The 20,611-nt window shown below is 37.7% G+C and overlaps 2 protein-coding genes and 2 non-coding genes across 4 annotated transcripts; 2 read left to right on the forward strand and 2 right to left on the reverse strand.

Annotated features, from left to right (window-relative positions):
- Nucleotides 1-522: 522 nt before the first annotated feature.
- Nucleotides 523-593, forward strand: TRNAG-CCC (transfer RNA glycine (anticodon CCC)). Its single transcript has one exon. It is a non-coding gene; the product is annotated as a tRNA-Gly (tRNA).
- A 1,245-nt stretch (nucleotides 594-1,838) lies between these two features.
- LOC112278573 (uncharacterized) lies at nucleotides 1,839-3,155 on the forward strand. The gene is made up of 2 exons (XM_024512177.3): nucleotides 1,839-1,972; nucleotides 2,127-3,155. Exons 1-2 carry the CDS (start codon nucleotides 1,912-1,914, stop codon nucleotides 2,798-2,800), a joined length of 735 nt encoding a protein of 244 aa, XP_024367945.1. The 5' UTR covers nucleotides 1,839-1,911; the 3' UTR covers nucleotides 2,801-3,155.
- Nucleotides 3,156-4,918: 1,763 nt separating this feature from the next.
- LOC112273923 (uncharacterized) lies at nucleotides 4,919-7,670 on the reverse strand. Its single transcript, XM_024502984.3, has 2 exons — nucleotides 7,541-7,670; nucleotides 4,919-7,386 (listed from the first exon to the last, which is right to left on the reverse strand). The coding sequence occupies exons 1-2, from the start codon at nucleotides 7,599-7,601 to the stop codon at nucleotides 6,713-6,715; spliced, it is 735 nt and encodes a 244-aa protein (XP_024358752.1). The 5' UTR covers nucleotides 7,602-7,670; the 3' UTR covers nucleotides 4,919-6,712.
- Nucleotides 7,671-8,807: 1,137 nt separating this feature from the next.
- TRNAG-CCC (transfer RNA glycine (anticodon CCC)) lies at nucleotides 8,808-8,878 on the reverse strand. The gene has a single exon. It is a non-coding gene; the product is annotated as a tRNA-Gly (tRNA).
- Nucleotides 8,879-20,611: the final 11,733 nt, after the last annotated feature.

Raw genomic sequence — 20,611 nt, forward strand, 5'->3', positions numbered from 1 at the left:
AATATTTTTGCTTCAGTTGCTTCAAAAAAGTGGAGATCAATCTTTGTAAGAATCTCAATTGAAGTTTTGCTAGTTCATGGCCTTAAAAATTCCAGTAATTTGTAGCCAATTAGATACATATGTCATGGATGACCATATTTTCTACAATTTACAAGTAAAGGATAGTAAAAAGAAAAAGTAAAAAAAATGTCAGAAAGAACTTAAAATTACACAAATGTGCAGTAGATTAATTTGTTTGATTGGTTTTTTCATGTGTTTTGTTTTTTTTGTTTTTTTTTCATTCATCAATAATTAAACAGTTTTGTTGCGTTTTCCGAAGCCTCAGAACATTGGTGAGGTTGTGCATTTGGTGGAGTGGATCCCGTCGCGGGGAGCGAGAATGAGAAGCTGCGGTTGAATTGTTTCAGATGTGGACATTTGCAGCGACATGTACAATAGAAGGAGCGTGTGTGGGTGATGGCACAGACAACACAGACGAGATGCAGCCTTGTCGGGCGAACGCTGGCGGGACTCATTTCTTGGGCGCAGCTGGTGTAGTGGTATCATAGTACCCTCCCACGGTACTGACCGGGGTTCGATTCCCCGGCTGCGCACGAACCAGCTTGGCTTGCAGTCGCAGCTTGCAGTCGCAACGTCCAACTACGGATGGGCTTCAGTTACCCTTTTTTTCAGTTACCCTTTTTGGTTGCGCATCTCATCCACATCCACGCATGAGAAATGGCGAAATGGAGGGCTAAAATGGAGCGTCCAACTACGGATGGGCTTCAGTTACCCTTTTTTTCAGTTACCCTTTTTGGTTGCGCATCTCATCCACATCCACGCATGAGAAATGGCGAAATGGAGGGCTAAAATGGAGGGCTCATGCGGCACTACCTCATCTTCTGTTGTTGCAGATAATCTAGGAACAGGTTGTAGCCTTTGAGCGTGCCCGGTCATATCACCGCCCACACTGATATTGAGCTCCCCAACGGCCCTATAATCCAGTTCCGAACACTCACCGCAAACGCTATGGCTCATCTGCCCACCCCCAACCTCCACCATCTTGTGAAATTACACGATGTGACATGCGCGACGAATACAAATAACCATGCTTGTTAAGATACTTGAGTATCAATCGCCAAGAGTTCCGAGTCAGTTGGGGACGAATTAACCCGAGAAAACCAGTCCTCAATTGTAACATAGATTTTTCCTAATCGTTGGCGGCTCCTTATCAGCTTGTCAGTGTATCGAATTTCTCGCACTGACCTCAGATTTCACTTCACTCTCCCCACAGTCTCGACCTTTTCGATGACCCAGCTTTCTTCCATCCTATCGCCTTTTCGCAGTTGGTGCAGGGTCTTGCAAAGTTTGCAGCGCAGGCTCTCATTTTCTAGACCAAACGAAGGTGTCAGTTCCAGTGGTCGTAATAAATTCCCGTAAGCTATCAGGTAGGACTGTCTCCTCGTCCCAAACCCAGTTCGCCGAAGGGACGGAGTTTTATCACTGTCGCGATCGTCCTCTACCATTCCGAGGAGGTTTCGTTGATATCCGGGAAATTTCATCCTGGAAACATATCTGGGTAGTAGCGAAAGAGAGAGAAATGAGCACAAATTTTGAGTGCACAGAAGGTATGGCAGTGCTCTTTGTCCAACACAGCATTCCACTAAGAAGGCTCAAAACTGAAACGATTCTGCCAATTCGTGCATGAAGGAGATTCTTATCGTGGAGAAATTCGCTCCCCTCGAAAGTCTCCGAAATCACGGTTGAAGACGACCTGTCCGTGCTCGATGTTTGATCCGGACCGCAGACCAGACCGCGATACGCGTTGGTGGATGGACTGTCAACCTCACATCCGCGCCCTTAGGGAAGTCATGTACTCAGCCGACGCGAACAAAGAAGTGGAGATACTCTTGCACAAGTGTGTCTCTGTACATGGCCACGATCAACTATAATTCGTCGCTTGACAATGAGAAGATTTACATTGCTCTCACAGGTTGAACGAGTCGCCCCGCTCTCATTGCGATCATTTCTCTGTACCCTCTTGTATGCGATATTTGTTCAGAACGTCACGAGTTTGCGTAATTTGTTCAGAACTTCTGAACTTTGCGTAATCTGACCAATCTGATCAACTTCACATCATTTCTCAGGACGTTTCGTCACATGTAAGGAGGCGTCCTTGCTGCAAGGGAGCGAAATAAAAGGGCTCATACTGCACTGCATCTTTCATCGAGCTAGATGGTCAAGGAGCAGGTTGGGCCCTCGAACCGTGCCCGATCATATCACCGCCCACACAGGTGCCACTCCCCCCAGCGGTCCTATACTCCAGTTCCGAGCACTCTCCACAAACGCTATGGCTCATCTGCCCACCCTCCATCCTCACCTCGCCGGCTTCGCTCCTGCTGTCTACAACGTCTCTCGGTCCGGCTATCTTCACCCCAAGCTTGCACAATATGCCACTTACCCTTTTCACACGTACTCACAACCTCAACACCGAAGTACCACTTCATCACACTATCCCAAAACATTTCTCAATGCATCGGGCACATTTCATGTGGAGTCGCTTAATGTGCACATAGATGCGGTGAATGCACTTGCGGTGTACACACAAAATGTCCCTCTCTACAGCGGCTCCGGCGATACCACCATTAAGGTGTTTCAGAAGCAGGAGATGTCGTGTGAAGGGCGTAGTACCTCATGGGGCAGGCACGCAGCTGTGAAGAGCGTGGGTGCTGGCGCTTTCTTCAGCGTACAGGGGCCCAGTGGAAGCTCTGTGGAGGATGGCAAACCAGGAACATATTCTATTGTGCAGGATCATGGATAAAACAGCTTACAGATTCTCACCTGAGGTAATCCCTACCACAAGTGATGGTCTCGAGTAGCTAGATGACGTGCTCAAGAGGTGACTACTCAATCCTGGACGATTTGTTCCATAAAGGAGAGTGCTCAACGACGGCAAATATTCTTATTATCAAGCCTTAAACCGCAAGATGTTTTCCACCCAAGCTGCTGTGCTCATACAGATTCTAGGACTGGAGGACAATGAAAGTAAATTTCACCAGTCATGCAAATTCACAAACGTTTCTGATGAAGCTGATTTTGATCAGCCTATTCCGCATTGATTGATGGTGTTTCCCTCGTTGCTGGACATCTAATTGCTTTAGAAATCTTTGGTTGAACAGAGCCTAATTATGACCTATGCAATCCAATCCTAACAGGTTATACTTTGTGTACCTACATTGCGTTTCGCTCATAAGAACAAAAGACAGATGAACAATAACAGTGTAACTTATGAAAATCATGCAATCTTCCAATCGTCATGAATAGCACATATGACACAATAGATAGACTTTATTTTTACACACTTTCCATTTACAATATGCAAAAAAGATAGAGAAGACGATCAATACCATAAATATCTCTACAGCTTGAGTAAGTGTGTATCCATCTATAGCTTGAGTAAGTGTGCATCCATTGATAGGGTTTTTAGTAGTGTTGCGTGAGATTTTCCACCCAAAAACTCAGCTACTAGATTCAGCCATTTCTTCTTTCATACTACTTTTCAGCAATCAACCAATAAATTAAATTACTATACACTAGAACATCAAAGTACTTTTGGCACATCACTTTTTTGCACTTTGTGCAAGTAGTGGAGCATTGAAATAGGTTTGAGCTCTCATTTAAATTGTTATTGTTCTTTTTCCTCTACAATCATCTTGTCTTATCATTTTTGATTTTCTTCTTTTTGAGTTAAGAGTGTGATTAGTTCATCCTTGTGTTAGGATTAGCCTTGAAATTGATTTATTTTTTGATGAATCTACCTCCATTATAGCTATAAGCACATCTTTGTTGCTTATAAGCATCTGCATATGTGTGAGCACCTTCTTTAGTATATACCTACTCAGTGAAGTATCAAACATCAATTTTGGTATTACACACATTTTCTTCTAATAATCAAACTTGTATAAGGATAATATTTAGCATGTATCAAAGTACCTAATTTACAAATATTAATAAAATGGCATTCAAGTTATTGTTTTGTTTTCTTTAGTGGAATTATTCAATAATATAAGCATCATCTATGATATCATTGGTCACACTTTCTTTGTCATAGTGCACTATTTTCTTACACTCCTTCTTGCACTATACACTATCCATTGATTTTTCAAGAATTTCTATAATTATCACATTTTTTGAAGGTATCTTCTTTTTATTAGTGAGTTGCAAGAGAATCAATTTAGGAAAGTTAAATTAAGATCATTGAAGGTTTATGTTGTTTAAACAAAGTTGGTACTTGATTTGTATACCTCTTGAATTAGGTATGAGCAAAAAGTAAAAGATTATAATTTAAGAAGTTTTAAAAGCTTTAAACTAAAGAATACAGATTGGTTAAAGGTGATGATTTATAGTCTAGGATTTATAATTAGTAAATATATTAAAAATTTTAAACTAGTCTTAGAACTAGGCTTTTGCATTGATATTGTCAAAAACATGATTCTCAAAGAAAGAAAATCCTCGATACTCTCTTGTATCACTAAAAGGAATGAAAAAGTCAATCAAAGATGATGTGATATTGAACTAGAATGGCTATTACCAAAAAAAAGACTAAAAAGTCTTTAAACAACGCTAAGCATTAGAAAGTATTGAGAAGAGTGAAGAATACTTCACTCTTACCTCCATATATACTCTCTAACTAAGAGCTACATAGCAATATTCTATAGGACCTTCAACATATGTTGACTTTGTTATCCACATGTCTTAACTTGCAAGGCAAGTTATCTATGTATGTGCCACAAATTTAGCTTATTTCACAAGGTATAACATGGAATTAACTTATTCCACAAGCTACCAACAAGTGGTTAACTTGTTGGCCAAGTTTCAAACCTACAAACACATCTGAAGTCAAAACCGCATCTATAAAGCTTTTAAAAAGCTTCTCTAGAATATTTTATGAAATTAATCTATATTTATGTACTTCTACCTAATCATTTAAATAACCATTGGGATAAATGTTTATATCTATGACAAGTTTATAGTACAATTAGTTAAAATTAATGAATTAAGATTAAATAATTAAAAACCTTTAACCTTTAATATCATCAACTACATCAATGTCCTCCACTTTCTAAATATCATTATTAAAGCTATTTAATAACTCACCAAGTATTTAAGGATACTAGTTGCAAGTATATCAAATAATAAAATTAAATAACCAAATTCCTAATAACAAAAATTTCTACTACAAATTAGTGAAGATAGGAAAAATAAAATAGATAAAATATTATAGAATTATAATACAAAGCTAGTAAAAATATATCATACCATATTTAAACAATGAGACCAAAATCTCATTTTAACCTTGAAATGAGTCATTTTCAACATTGTTGCTACTTGAAAAATCAATGGATATTGTATAGTGCAAGAAGGAGTGTAAGAAAATAGTGCACTATGACAAAGAAAGTGTGACCAATGATATCATAGATGATGCTTATATTATTGAATAACTCCACTAAAGAAAACAAAACAATAACTTGAATGCCATTTTATTAATATTTGTAAATTAGGTACTTTGATACATGCTAAATATTATCCTTATACAAGTTTGATTATTAGAAGAAAATGTGTGTAATACCAAAATTGATGTTTGATACTTCACTGAGTAGGTATATACTAAAGAAGGTGCTCACACATATGCAGATGCTTATAAGCAACAAAGATGTGCTTATAGCTATAATGGAGGTAGATTCATCAAAAAATAAATCAATTTCAAGGCTAATCCTAACACAAGGATGAACTAATCACACTCTTAACTCAAAAAGAAGAAAATCAAAAATGATAAGACAAGATGATTGTAGAGGAAAAAGAACAATAACAATTTAAATGAGAGCTCAAACCTATTTCAATGCTCCACTACTTGCACAAAGTGCAAAAAAGTGATGTGCCAAAAGTACTTTGATGTTCTAGTGTATAGTAATTTAATTTATTGGTTGATTGCTGAAAAGTAGTATGAAAGAAGAAATGGCTGAATCTAGTAGCTGAGTTTTTGGGTGGAAAATCTCACGCAACACTACTAAAAACCCTATCAATGGATGCACACTTACTCAAGCTATAGATGGATACACACTTACTCAAGCTGTAGAGATATTTATGGTATTGATCGTCTTCTCTATCTTTTTTGCATATTGTAAATGGAAAGTGTGTAAAAATAAAGTCTATCTATTGTGTCATATGTGCTATTCATGACGATTGGAAGATTGCATGATTTTCATAAGTTACACTGTTATTGTTCATCTGTCTTTTGTTCTTATGAGCGAAACGCAATGTAGGTACACAAAGTATAACCTGTTAGGATTGGATTGCATAGGTCATAATTAGGCTCTGTTCAACCAAAGATTTCTAAAGCAATTAGATGTCCAGCAACGAGGGAAACACCATCAATCAATGCGGAATAGGCTGATCAAAATCAGCTTCATCAGAAACGTTTGTGAATTTGCATGACTGGTGAAATTTACTTTCATTGTCCTCCAGTCCTAGAATCTGTATGAGCACAGCAGCTTGGGTGGAAAACATCTTGCGGTTTAAGGCTTGATAATAAGAATATTTGCCGTCGTTGAGCACTCTCCTTTATGGAACAAATCGTCCAGGATTGAGTAGTCACCTCTTGAGCACGTCATCTAGCTACTCGAGACCATCACTTGTGGTAGGGATTACCTCAGGTGAGAATCTGTAAGCTGTTTTATCCATGATCCTGCACAATAGAATATGTTCCTGGTTTGCCATCCTCCACAGAGCTTCCACTGGGCCCCTGTACGCTGAAGAAAGCGCCAGCACCCACGCTCTTCACAGCTGCGTGCCTGCCCCATGAGGTACTACGCCCTTCACACGACATCTCCTGCTTCTGAAACACCTTAATGGTGGTATCGCCGGAGCCGCTGTAGAGAGGGACATTTTGTGTGTACACCGCAAGTGCATTCACCGCATCTATGTGCACATTAAGCGACTCCACATGAAATGTGCCCGATGCATTGAGAAATGTTTTGGGATAGTGTGATGAAGTGGTACTTCGGTGTTGAGGTTGTGAGTACGTGTGAAAAGGGTAAGTGGCATATTGTGCAAGCTTGGGGTGAAGATAGCCGGACCGAGAGACGTTGTAGACAGCAGGAGCGAAGCCGGCGAGGTGAGGATGGAGGGTGGGCAGATGAGCCATAGCGTTTGTGGAGAGTGCTCGGAACTGGAGTATAGGACCGCTGGGGGGAGTGGCACCTGTGTGGGCGGTGATATGATCGGGCACGGTTCGAGGGCCCAACCTGCTCCTTGACCATCTAGCTCGATGAAAGATGCAGTGCAGTATGAGCCCTTTTATTTCGCTCCCTTGCAGCAAGGACGCCTCCTTACATGTGACGAAACGTCCTGAGAAATGATGTGAAGTTGATCAGATTGGTCAGATTACGCAAAGTTCAGAAGTTCTGAACAAATTACGCAAACTCGTGACGTTCTGAACAAATATCGCATACAAGAGGGTACAGAGAAATGATCGCAATGAGAGCGGGGCGACTCGTTCAACCTGTGAGAGCAATGTAAATCTTCTCATTGTCAAGTGACGAATTATAGTTGATCGTGGCCATGTACAGAGACACACTTGTGCAAGAGTATCTCCACTTCTTTGTTCGCGTCGGCTGAGTACATGACTTCCCTAAGGGCGCGGATGTGAGGTTGACAGTCCATCCACCAACGCGTATCGCGGTCTGGTCTGCGGTCCGGATCAAACATCGAGCACGGACAGGTCGTCTTCAACCGTGATTTCGGAGACTTTCGAGGGGAGCGAATTTCTCCACGATAAGAATCTCCTTCATGCACGAATTGGCAGAATCGTTTCAGTTTTGAGCCTTCTTAGTGGAATGCTGTGTTGGACAAAGAGCACTGCCATACCTTCTGTGCACTCAAAATTTGTGCTCATTTCTCTCTCTTTCGCTACTACCCAGATATGTTTCCAGGATGAAATTTCCCGGATATCAACGAAACCTCCTCGGAATGGTAGAGGACGATCGCGACAGTGATAAAACTCCGTCCCTTCGGCGAACTGGGTTTGGGACGAGGAGACAGTCCTACCTGATAGCTTACGGGAATTTATTACGACCACTGGAACTGACACCTTCGTTTGGTCTAGAAAATGAGAGCCTGCGCTGCAAACTTTGCAAGACCCTGCACCAACTGCGAAAAGGCGATAGGATGGAAGAAAGCTGGGTCATCGAAAAGGTCGAGACTGTGGGGAGAGTGAAGTGAAATCTGAGGTCAGTGCGAGAAATTCGATACACTGACAAGCTGATAAGGAGCCGCCAACGATTAGGAAAAATCTATGTTACAATTGAGGACTGGTTTTCTCGGGTTAATTCGTCCCCAACTGACTCGGAACTCTTGGCGATTGATACTCAAGTATCTTAACAAGCATGGTTATTTGTATTCGTCGCGCATGTCACATCGTGTAATTTCACAAGATGGTGGAGGTTGGGGGTGGGCAGATGAGCCATAGCGTTTGCGGTGAGTGTTCGGAACTGGATTATAGGGCCGTTGGGGAGCTCAATATCAGTGTGGGCGGTGATATGACCGGGCACGCTCAAAGGCTACAACCTGTTCCTAGATTATCTGCAACAACAGAAGATGAGGTAGTGCCGCATGAGCCCTCCATTTTAGCCCTCCATTTCGCCATTTCTCATGCGTGGATGTGGATGAGATGCGCAACCAAAAAGGGTAACTGAAAAAAAGGGTAACTGAAGCCCATCCGTAGTTGGACGTTGCGACTGCAAGCTGCGACTGCAAGCCAAGCTGGTTCGTGCGCAGCCAGGGAATCGAACCCCGGTCAGTACCGTGGGAGGGTACTATGATACCACTACACCAGCTGCGCCCAAGAAATGAGTCCCGCCAGCGTTCGCCCGACAAGGCTGCATCTCGTCTGTGTTGTCTGTGCCATCACCCACACACGCTCCTTCTATTGTACATGTCGCTGCAAATGTCCACATCTGAAACAATTCAACCGCAGCTTCTCATTCTCGCTCCCCGCGACGGGATCCACTCCACCAAATGCACAACCTCACCAATGTTCTGAGGCTTCGGAAAACGCAACAAAACTGTTTAATTATTGATGAATGAAAAAAAAACAAAAAAAACAAAACACATGAAAAAACCAATCAAACAAATTAATCTACTGCACATTTGTGTAATTTTAAGTTCTTTCTGACATTTTTTTTACTTTTTCTTTTTACTATCCTTTACTTGTAAATTGTAGAAAATATGGTCATCCATGACATATGTATCTAATTGGCTACAAATTACTGGAATTTTTAAGGCCATGAACTAGCAAAACTTCAATTGAGATTCTTACAAAGATTGATCTCCACTTTTTTGAAGCAACTGAAGCAAAAATATTTATAAAATATTTGTGATTCTACCTTGGTACTTGATTTTCAAATATTGGGGCCATAATAACACACACAGCATAGCATCTATTTGTTAATTTTTTAGTGAACATAAAAATATCTCTCCCCTTGAAATAAATGCATAATTATTCCTACTTCACACATTTGCTTTTAAACTTGCCATTTTTTTTATAACATACTGGATTAGATTAAATTTTCATGGACGAAGTTTTTCTGAGACTAAACACATCTTATAATATTTAATTTCACCTTTGGAGGCTGTATGTGTAATAAAAACTATCAATTTTTTTATTTTTTTTTATTTTATAATTAATTCTTTTTAAATAGCATTAAATTTGTACTAATAACTTTTTTTTTATTAAAACCACCTAATTGATTGAAATTGAAAATTGAAAGTATTGCTCATAAATTGAATTGACATAAATAATATGTTTTTGATGTGATATTTTATATATATATATATATATATATATATATAGAAAAAGAGAGAAGAGAATGTTAAAGCAATCCAAATTTTTACTAAATCAATCCACCTCTTTAAACCATCATTGCATCTTCATGTCCCATATCCATGTTCTCCTTGTTTCCATACCCTTGTCCCATGTTCCAACCTCTTTAATCACGTTCCTATCTAATCCCTTGTCCTTGTTTCTCAACAGCTCACTTCTTGTTTAGGAGGTAGAAAAATGAGAGGACTTTATTGCAAATTTTATGATGAATTGAGATGAGAATCTAGAGGCTAAGATGTCATTGGATATTTCAACTATTCGGATAGTTGGAAGCTTTAGAAGAATACCAAAATTTGCTTTGTAATACAACCAAATAGAGTGAGTCTATGAGCAATGGTACTGATTAATATAAATGTTTCATGTGCCTAATTTTGTAGGTAGCCCTTACTTGTCTACTACTACATATAATAGAACTAGTGTCTATACTACTGTTGTAACTCATAATTGCTTCAAGTATTCAATCATCCAAGTGTGTTATTATGCACCACAACTTGCTTTGAGTCAAGAACATTTGTACATCCTTGGAGGTCAATGTAAAGAACCATTTTCGGTCAAAGTTGATATATCTAATTTGATGTAAATATTATTTCTTTTTTTGTATTCTAGGATGACTAAAAATATTGTATAGACAATGACAATAAGGACATTGGTTATACCAATTTATAAAGACTTTTTTCCCTTTAAAGGCATTACAAGAGATGTAGACACCATGGAGAAGTTAGATAGTTTTATTTTTTATTTTTAAAATTTTGTATATGACTTATTTTGAGGATTTGGTAGACAAAAGCTTTGCCTTGCAATAAGAAGCTGTAAATATGTGCAATGGCCTTTTAGCATGTAATTGGCTTCACAAAGTTCATTTTTAGTCCACAATTATAAACAATCATAGCATTTTAAAATATAGAGCTTGATTGTTTTTCTTTTGAAATATAATGAATCTTAGATTCTCTATTGAAACTAAAAATTATAACCTTGAAATAAAAAGTTTCAATTTTGAATTAATAAATCAAGGATTATTGAGGTTGAAGTGAGTTAGGATCTCAGAAAGTAGAGTTTTAGGTCTAGTGAGGGTTTCTTAGATTTCTTACAATCTATCAATTGGATTGGAATAAAAATTAGGTGCATGGATAATAGACATATTTTGATACGTATGTGAGAATTTTGAGAACAATCAAACAATTGGATAAGGAAATATTGATATTGGAAGTTTAACATTTAGATTGAAGAAGGAAGCCGGCCAATGTCTAAGCAAATATTAGGATTGATCTTTTTTTTGGTGGATTTGATCTTCTTAAAAAAAATATTTGTGCTTATTGTTAACTTAATTTTGAAGAGATATGCAAAATTTGAGTTAAAATCAATGGTTCATTCATTAGTTATTGAGGTTTGTATCTACTATAGGAGTTACTGTTAGGGACATAGTCCTTAGAACCTTCTAGAGACAAGTTTTTAGAACTTTCTAGAGACAAGCTTCTAGAACCTTCTAGAAACAAGTCTTTGGAATCTTCTAGAAGCTTTTTAGTTGATAGGAGATGTTAGGGACATAGTCCTTAGAACCTTCTAGAGATAAGTTTCTAGAACCTTCTAGAAGCTTCCTAGTTGGTAGAAGTTGCTTGAGAAGCTTCCTAAATAGGAGTATATATTGGGATCGAGGCTGAAGAGTTCTTCAGTCTCGACAACACATCTCTTGGAGCTCTAGCTCACCTCTCTGGTGTTGTTCTTGTATTCATCTGATTAATCTAGTTCTTGCCAGTTCTTCTTGAACTTCTTGGTAGATATCAACTCTGTATTCTGTGTCCATGACAGTTTGTCGAGACTTCACTCACCTTAGATATCAGAGCTAGTTTCTTCTTTGTTAGAGTGTAGATTACCCCTTTGCTTGGAAGTGTACTAGCACTTTAGAGGTTGCGGATTACCCTCCTCTAAACTGATACTTCTTTTGTTACAATATTGGAGTCTTATTCTTCTTGGAGAGAGTGGATTACCCCTTTCCTTGAAGCTCTTAAGGCATTTTAGAGGTTGCGGAGTATCCTCCTCTAAACCAATATTGTCTTCTTGTAGAGTCATTTCTGTCCTTCTCTTAGAATGGTCGGAGGCCAAGACATTAGTATGACGGAAAGTTCAGAGTCCAAGTTAGATGCTATCATGAATGCCCTCGCTACGTTATCACAAAGAATTACAGAGATTGAAGGAGTCGTGGCAAGGCTTCATAATGATGGAGCATCTGGGATGGCACAATCTAGGTTGCACCAGCCTCAAACTTCTACACTTGGAGAAGCAACTTTGCATCAGGTTCGACAAGCACTGCTGGTTCTACAACATAAGGAACCCCGAGTTAGCCTTCCGGACAAGTTCGATGGTACATGTTCCAAGTTTTGAGGATTTGTCAACCAAATCAAGTTGATAACAGTTTTACAGCTCGAACGCTATCCAACGGAGGAGTCACGTGTTGGGCTTGTTGCAACCTTACTTACAAGGCAAGCTCTATCATGGTTTGCTCCTTTGTTTGAGAAACGATCGTCCATACTAAACAACTTTGAAACCTTTTTAGAGGCATTTGTGGAAGTATTTGGTCAACACGACAAGGTTCGATGGGCTACAACAAAGATCCGGTCACTACGACAAGGGATGCGTTCTACATCAGTCTATGCATCGGACTTCAGGTAATTAGCATGCGACATCAATTGGGATGAAGAAGCGTTGATGAGTCAATTCTATTGGGGTTTAAGGGACGATGTGAAGGATTTGCTGTTAATTCTTCCTGATCCGCAAATGCTCAACGAAGCTATTAGCCAAGCTGTGAAGTGCGATAACAGCTTATTCTAACGTCGCCAAGACCAACGTTCAAGACAACATATGGTTCGCCACACCTCAACTATGTTGGCAAGCAGCGTGAATTCACATTCAGAGGTAGAAGACATGCAAATTGATGCGGTACGTATCAAATCTCTTACTCTAGAAGAAAAAAAGTGGCGTATGGAGGAAGGTCTATGCTTGTATTGCGGTGAAGAAGGCCACAAAGTTGAAAACTGCCCCAAGAAGCAAAATCAATGTATTATCAAGACTAGGGGTGCATTTATTCAGGAAAACGAGGATGCCCAGCCACAATAGGAACCGTGCGGCTGGACAGTGAAATATCGCAACAACAACTAGGTTCTTTTCTTTCCACTCAACCTACCTTTTGTTTTACAATCCCTTTGCTTATTGGCCCTCAGAAACTGAGAACCTTAGCATTATTAAATTCAGGAGCATCTGCTTGTTTCTTAGACGAAGAATTTACAAAGCGTCATAAGATCCCTTTAGTACAAAATTCCAAACTTGTTCACGTTGAGGTCATAGATGGATGACCTTCATCGTCTGGTAGTGTCACCCATGAATCAGAACCTATAGAAGTGACGTTTAAGGACCATAGTAGTCATATTATTTTCAAAATTATTAGAACCCCATCAAATCTTATTATTCTTGATCTTTCCTGGTTGAAAAAGCATAATCCATCCATAGATTGGAAGTTGCGGAAGATGACCTTTCCCACAAAACCACCCAAGAGCAAGCCTAGTAGAAAACCCCGAATAGAAAAATCCTTATTTATTAAAGCAAGAACATTTATAAGATTATCCGAGGGAGGCACACCGTTTGTCATTTATGTGGCTCCAACTACCGGGGAGAAGATCTCGACCGCAAGTATACTAGAGCAATATAAGGATTTTAAAGACGTGTTTCAAAAGAAAAATGCCGACATGCTACCGGAACACAGACCATATGATTGCGCCATAGACTTACAGGAAGGAGCACAACCGCCTTTTGGCTCAATCTACAATCTATCGCAGATGGAGTTGGCGGAGTTGCGGAAGTACATCGACAAGAATCTAGCCAAGAACTTCATCCGTCATTCAAAATCGTCAGCTGGAGCACCCATTTTATTTGTGAAGAAGAAAGATGGCTCATTGCGGATGTGCGTGGACTATCGAGGCCTCAACAAGGTAACAAAGAAGAATCGTTACCCGTTATCCTTCATTTCTGGTCTCTTAGAACAACTTCGACGTGCAAGGATCTTTACAAAAATTGATCTAAGGGGAGCTTACAACCTCGTACAAATCAAGGAAGGAGATGAATAGAAGACAACGTTCCGTACAAGGTATGGCCATTTTGAATATAATGTCATGCCTTTTGGTCTTATCAATGCTCCAGCGGTCTTTCAACATATGATGAATGACATTTTCTGAGAGTACCTTGACGATTTTGTTGTCATCTATTTGGATGATATTTTGATATTCTCCAAAAATGAGGAAGTGCATGAAAAACACGTTCGTTTGGTATTGGAAAAACTACCCGAGCGAGGACTATATGCCAAGTTGGAGAAGTGTTTATTTCACCAAATAGAGATGGAGTTTCTAGGGTTCATTGCGACTACGGAAGGCTTGAAGATGGACCCCAAGAAGGTGGAAGCAATCGTGTCCTAGGAGGTTCCGAAGACGGTTAGAGATGTACAATGCTTTCTTGGTTTTGCCAACTTCTATCGGATCTTTATCAAGAATTACTCTCAAGTTGCTGCTCCTCTCACTCGATTGACATGCAAGGATAAGCTGGAATGGGGACCTGTAGTGGAGAAGGCGTTTCAAAACCTGAAGACCGTATTTATTACGACTCCAATCTTGATACATCCAGACTTTACAAAGGCCTTCTATTTAGAAACTGATGCTTCGGATTTTGCTTTCGGAGCTGTACTTTCACAAATGGGAGAAGATAAGAAGCTCTATCCGGTTGCATTCTATTCTCGAAAGTTCTCTACTGCTGAAATCAATTATGAGATCCACGATAAGGAACTTCTTGCTATAGTGGATTCTTTCTAAAAATGGCGTCACTTTCTTGAAGGAGCTACACATCCAGTGACCGTATACATAGATCATAAGAATTTGGAGTATTTCATGTCGGCTCAAGTTCTAAATCAACGTCAAGCTCGATGGAGTATGTTGCTATCTAGGTTCGATTTTATTATCACTTATCGACCTAGAAAGCAGCAAGGACTATCTAATGCCTTATCGAGGAGATTGTATCTTATACCAAAGGTTGGAGAAGCAGTGTTTGATCAACAATGTACGACATTGTTGAAGCGAGAGCAATTTCAGCTTTGCGCTATTATTATGCCAATTGATGCTGACTTCCTGAATCAGGTACGTGCCGTAACCATTGAAGATTCAGTAGCCATTGATATTAAGCAGCATGCCAATGACGACAAGTTCAAGGTGGAGGGAGATCTTTTATACTTTGAAGAGTGATTATATATCCCAAAAGGACCAGCACGACTCCGAGTTCTTCAATCTTGCCACGATTTTCCAACCGCGGGACATTTTGGATTCAACAAGACCTTGGAGCTTATTTCTCGAGATTTTTGGTGGCCCAAAATGTGGAAGGATGTGAAAGATTTTGTCCTCTCGTGCGACATCTGTTCAAGATCCAAGAATCCTCGGCATCGCCCTTATGGACTCCTACAGCCATTGCCGATTCCATGTCGACCATGGTCTTCAATTTTCATGGACTTCATCATGGACCTGCCATCATCGAACTCATTTGACAGCATCTTTGTCGTGGTAGATGGGCTTACAAAAATGGCACACTTTGTCCCTTGCAAGAAGACATTGTCCAGTGAAGTCACAGCAAGGCTCTTTCTTTATAATGTGTATTGATATTATGGACTACCAGATGATATCGTATCAGATCGAGGAATCCAGTTCGTATCAAAGTTTTGGAGATCTCTCTTTGAGATACTGAAGGTGGATATCAAGCTTTCTTCGGCTTTTCATCCTCAAATTGACGGTCAAACGGAACGAGTGAACCAAGTCTTGGAACAATACTTACGATGTAGCATCAACTATCACCAAGACGATTGGACCACATATCTGTCGCTAGCTGAGTTTGCATATAACAACACCCTCCATGCGTTGACTCAATACACACCATTCTTTTCCAACTATGGGTATCATCCAAAGCTTGACTTATTGAGTCTATCAACAAATAACAATCCAGTAGCTGAAGGATTTACGAAACAACTATCAGAGCTTCAGAATACGTTGAAGCTTCAATTACAATCCGCTCAAGAATCCTACAAGGCGTCTGCAGATAGATTTTGGAATCAAGCACCTACTTTCAAAATTGGAGATAAAGCATGGCTTCTTCGACAGAATATCAAGACCAAGCGACTATGAGATAAGTTGGACTATCGAAGATTGGGACCATTTATCATCCAAAAGCAAATCAATCTAGTGGCGTACCGTCTGGAATTACCGGCTTCTATGAAGGTACATCCATTCTTTCATATTTCTTTGTTCGAGCCTTATCGAGAGTCATCTTTTTCTGGAAGAGTGCAATGTCCGCCACCTAGTATTGAGATCGAGAACCACGAGGAATATGAGGTTGAAAAGGTGCTGGATTCTCAACGAAGGTGGAGCAAGTTGGGGTATCTTGTTCATTGGTACGGCTACGACATTAATGAGCGAACGTGAGAGCCAGCTCAAAATCTCATGAATGCGCCATAAAAGGTACAGGAGTTTTATCAACCACATCCTCATAAACCTAAGCCGGTTCGACAATAGCTTCTTTGTGAAGCTTGCTCACCCAAGAATATAAGAAAAGGAGAGAGCACCACTAAAATTCGTAGTTGATGTAGTTATTTTTTCCAAGATAAAATAGAATTTTTTCAGTAGCCATAGTTTGGTCTTCTGATATGGATAGCCAAAAGATAGATACTATGCCAGTCAGATTATCTCAACCAATTAGTTCACGAAGGCGACCCCGAGATGAAGAACCACCTGCACCACGATGACGACGGAGGATACCAAGTAACCGATCACTGGTGATTGTATTTGAGTCTGAGCCTGCTTACGATGGTCAACCAGAAGGCATATTTGCAGGACAATTTCACAATGAAGACACGGAAGTTCATGCTTGGTCAGAAGTTGAAGGAGTGAGCAACTACCATTGACTTCAAGGGCCGATGAACCACTTACCTTGTGAACAACAGTTGGAGTTCATAGCAGACGTTATGCGGTACATCTTCATTTTCTTGCGTTGGTACTGATTGACAACAACATTGCTTCTCAGAGACCTCGAAGCTAAAGAAGGGGGTGATGTTAGGGACATAGTCCTTAGAACCTTCTAGAGACAAGTTTCTAGAACTTTCTAGAGACAAGCTTCTAGAACCTTCTAGAAGCAAGTCTCAGGAACCTTCTATAAGCTTCTCAGTTGATAGAAGATGTTAGAAACATAGTCCTTAGAACCTTCTAGAGATAAGTTTCTAGAACCTTCTAGAAGCAAGTCTCTGGAACCTTCTAGAAGCTTCTTAATTAGTAGAAGTTGCTTGAGAAGCTTCCTAAATAGAAGTATATATTGGAATCGAGGCTGAAAAGTTCTTCAGTCTCGACAACACATCTCTTGGAGCTCTAGCTCACCTCTCTGGTGTTGTTCTTGTATTCATCTACTTAATCTAGTTTTTGATAGTTCTTCTTGAACTTCTTGGTAGATATCAAGTCTATATTCTGTGTCCATGACAGTTACTTGGGATTATTTAGAGTTTGGTTAGGGTATGTTTAGGATTGATTAGAATTTGGTCAAGGTTTATTTAGGTTTATTTAGGATTTGGTTAGGATTTGACTAAGGTTTGATTAAGGTTTGATTAGGATTTGATTAAGATTTGTTAGGATTTGATTAGGATTTATTTAGTATTTGGTTAGGATTTGATTAGGATTTAATTAAGGTTCTATTTTAATATTTTATTAATATTTCTATTTTAGTATATTTTTGAATTCTATATTATTTCTTTATGTTTTTGTTTAAGATCCTTTAAGAATATTTTATATTTCTTACATAATTCCTATAAAATTTTGATTGAATTTGATTGTATGTTTGATTATATTTGATAATCTTTAATTTTAATTTGTTTAAGAATCTATTAGAGTTATTAAGACTTGTTGTTGCAATTTTTCTTTTATCTTCTATAGTGACGTGTCCGGTGCATTCTTAAGCCAAACGCCACATAATATGACACTGTGACATTGGAACCATTATTTTTTTTAGTCCATTTATTGTCGTGCAATTGTAGATGATCAAAGACAAGTGCTAAAGATCTTGACTTCATTGAATGGAGGTGCAATTGATTAATTGTAAGGAATTAGAATCAAAGTAGAATCTAAAAATAAAAAGATGTTGAAGATGATAGTTGGATGGTTTAGGTGCACTCATAGTAAGTTCTTATCTAAGGATATCAAGAAATAAGATATGCACAAGTTGGAGCAAGAAGAAGACAAGGAACATAAGAGCAAGAAGTTATTAATAAAATGTGAGTTCCTACCAATGATTCTTTCATGCATGGAATCTAACAACAATGAGTTGCAAATGGACTAAGAAGGGTTGTTTGTAAAGTTCAACAAGAAAGAGCTAGGCCTACTAATATTGTTGAACAAGTAGCTGAAAGAAGAAAAAATAGATGAAAGTCTGAGGCAACAGAAGGTATAGTTGTTGGAGGTGGTGATGTCAGGCTAGAAAAAACTTGCCTTAAGAAAGCATTGGACTTTTGGCTATCACTATTTACTCAACCAAACCTCAAGATTAAAAAAACACCAAGTTTATATATAAAACTTTTCCTTTTGAGGCAATTACATTAATACATAAGCCTTAAGTACCAAAGATCATCTAAAATGTAATAAAAATATTATAAAACCTTATATATCCTTAAGGTGAATTTTTTTCAAACTTCAATAGCTCATATTTCAAAATTCGACCATCCAAAAAAACCAAAATTTTACATGAAGTACTAATGTACTTTTTATAACTATCACTACAAATTTCAATTATAAATTTATTACGGATCTTAAGATATCACCAAAAATCTAACACTAGCTTCAAATCCTTGCTTATATACATATATATATATATATATATATATATATATATATATATATATAATTTTCTTTATATTTCACAAATTAAGCACTCAAATACCATAAAATTTTGATATATAGCTTTTAAATTTAATAACATATACTTTAAAAAATTTTGAGCTAAAAATTCATTTGGAAACTCAAGATATGGTTCCAACCATTACTATCAATAAAACGACTCACTTATTGCCTTTGAATTACATGTGCTATCTTCAATGTTCTATAACTTCTTTATACAAACTCCAAATGTAATTTTTTTCCATGAAACATGTAGATTTTGAAATCACCTTTGCGGCTACACCTTCCAATCTCCAAAATTTGTCATAAAATTCTTTGTATTTTCAAAAGAGCAACAATATATCTTAAAAAGACACCTTAATTTCAAATGGCTATAATTTCATAATTCTAACTCTAAATCCTCTAAAATCTATGCACAAATTATAGTCCAAATCTTAGACCTTAAAATCCTTATTTTTTATTCTCAAATGTCTCTTCTAAAGTTGCCAAAATCCTTGTTATGGTGGCAAACAGCCTATTGAATGCCTATTGGGCATAGTCTTTAATCTATAGAGATGAAGATTTTTACCTTTTACCTTCATCCATCCATACCTTACTTTCATCCTTTCAAATAAGTTTCTTAGAGGTTTGGATCTTCATCTTTGATTTCCAATCTTTTCCTTAAATTTTATACTACGTATCTAAATCCTATATAAATTAAATACTATAATTAAAATAAATAAACCTCAAAATAAATATTCTTACATCAACTCTCTTTAAATTAATCTACTAACCACTCTAATGTACATCAACACTTATAAACATATTAAATATTTTAGTTAATTTTTACATACTATAAATAACTACAATACAACAACAAGTGAAGATGTAACAAATAGTTTTGTGATGTATATATTAAATATAGATTTATAAATAATGGATGTAAAAATTGTTGTTCAAGCATATGAAATTTTAACAATGCAATATTGAATCTAATGTAGTTTGATGCAACTTAATCTAAACTTGGTATAGGTTTATAATTTCATCTAATACAATATAAAATTTATGATAAATTCATCTTATTTTTCTACCTCCTACACAAGAAGTAAGTTGTTAAAAATCGAGGAAGAGAGGTCGAGTAAAGATGGAGTTTGAAAGGTCAAAATGAAAAACGAGGGCATGGAAATGTAGAAAACAAAGAGAACCAAGACATGGATCAAGAAAATGCAATGATAGTTTAAAGAGGTAGATCAATTTAGTAAAAATTTGGGTTCCTTTAACATTCTCTTATATATATATATACATAAGTAGAAACCCGTGCCATTGACTACAAAAAATTTCCAAAATAAAATGTAAGAACTTATTGTTTTATGTAATGTAAATCTATAAATTAGTACTAAGTTTACTTACAAACGAATCAATCCATAAAGATACAAATCCTCAAGTACAATATAGTATCAAGAAGTCATGGAAGTGAAGATTATAATTCTTAAAAGATTGTAAATGAATGAAAAACAAATTACAAATTCAGATTTTCTTTCAATGGTATTCTTAATCAAAAAATTTAAAAATGCACCAAAGTTTTAAAAATCTATTGAAGCATATTTAAAAAAGAGATTATAAAAAAGTAAATGTGGCATTAGTACCTATTTTTATACTTAAGGCTTCAATATGTCAAAAATCAAAATCCAAATAATTTACTCAACATAGTGTTATTGATGAAAAAGCTTCTTTTTACAATTTATATATATATATATATATA

This window comes from Physcomitrium patens, chromosome 2 (assembly GCF_059467195.1).
Source record: "Physcomitrium patens ecotype Gransden chromosome 2, ASM5946719v1, whole genome shotgun sequence".
Classification (NCBI taxonomy): Eukaryota; Viridiplantae; Streptophyta; class Bryopsida; order Funariales; family Funariaceae; genus Physcomitrium; species Physcomitrium patens.

What these genes read in the sequence shown, in the direction of transcription:
- LOC112278573 (XM_024512177.3), top strand. Translation starts at nt 1,912, where the DNA reads ATGGCCACGATCAACTATAATTCGTCGCTTGACAATGAGAAGATTTAC. An exon ending in GATTTACATTGCTCTCACAG is followed by an intron (nt 1,973 to 2,126) that starts GTTGAACGAGTC and finishes ATCATTTCTCAG; the next exon opens with GACGTTTCGTCACATGTAAG.
- LOC112273923 (XM_024502984.3), bottom strand. Translation starts at nt 7,601, where the DNA reads ATGGCCACGATCAACTATAATTCGTCACTTGACAATGAGAAGATTTAC. An exon ending in GATTTACATTGCTCTCACAG is followed by an intron (nt 7,387 to 7,540) that starts GTTGAACGAGTC and finishes ATCATTTCTCAG; the next exon opens with GACGTTTCGTCACATGTAAG.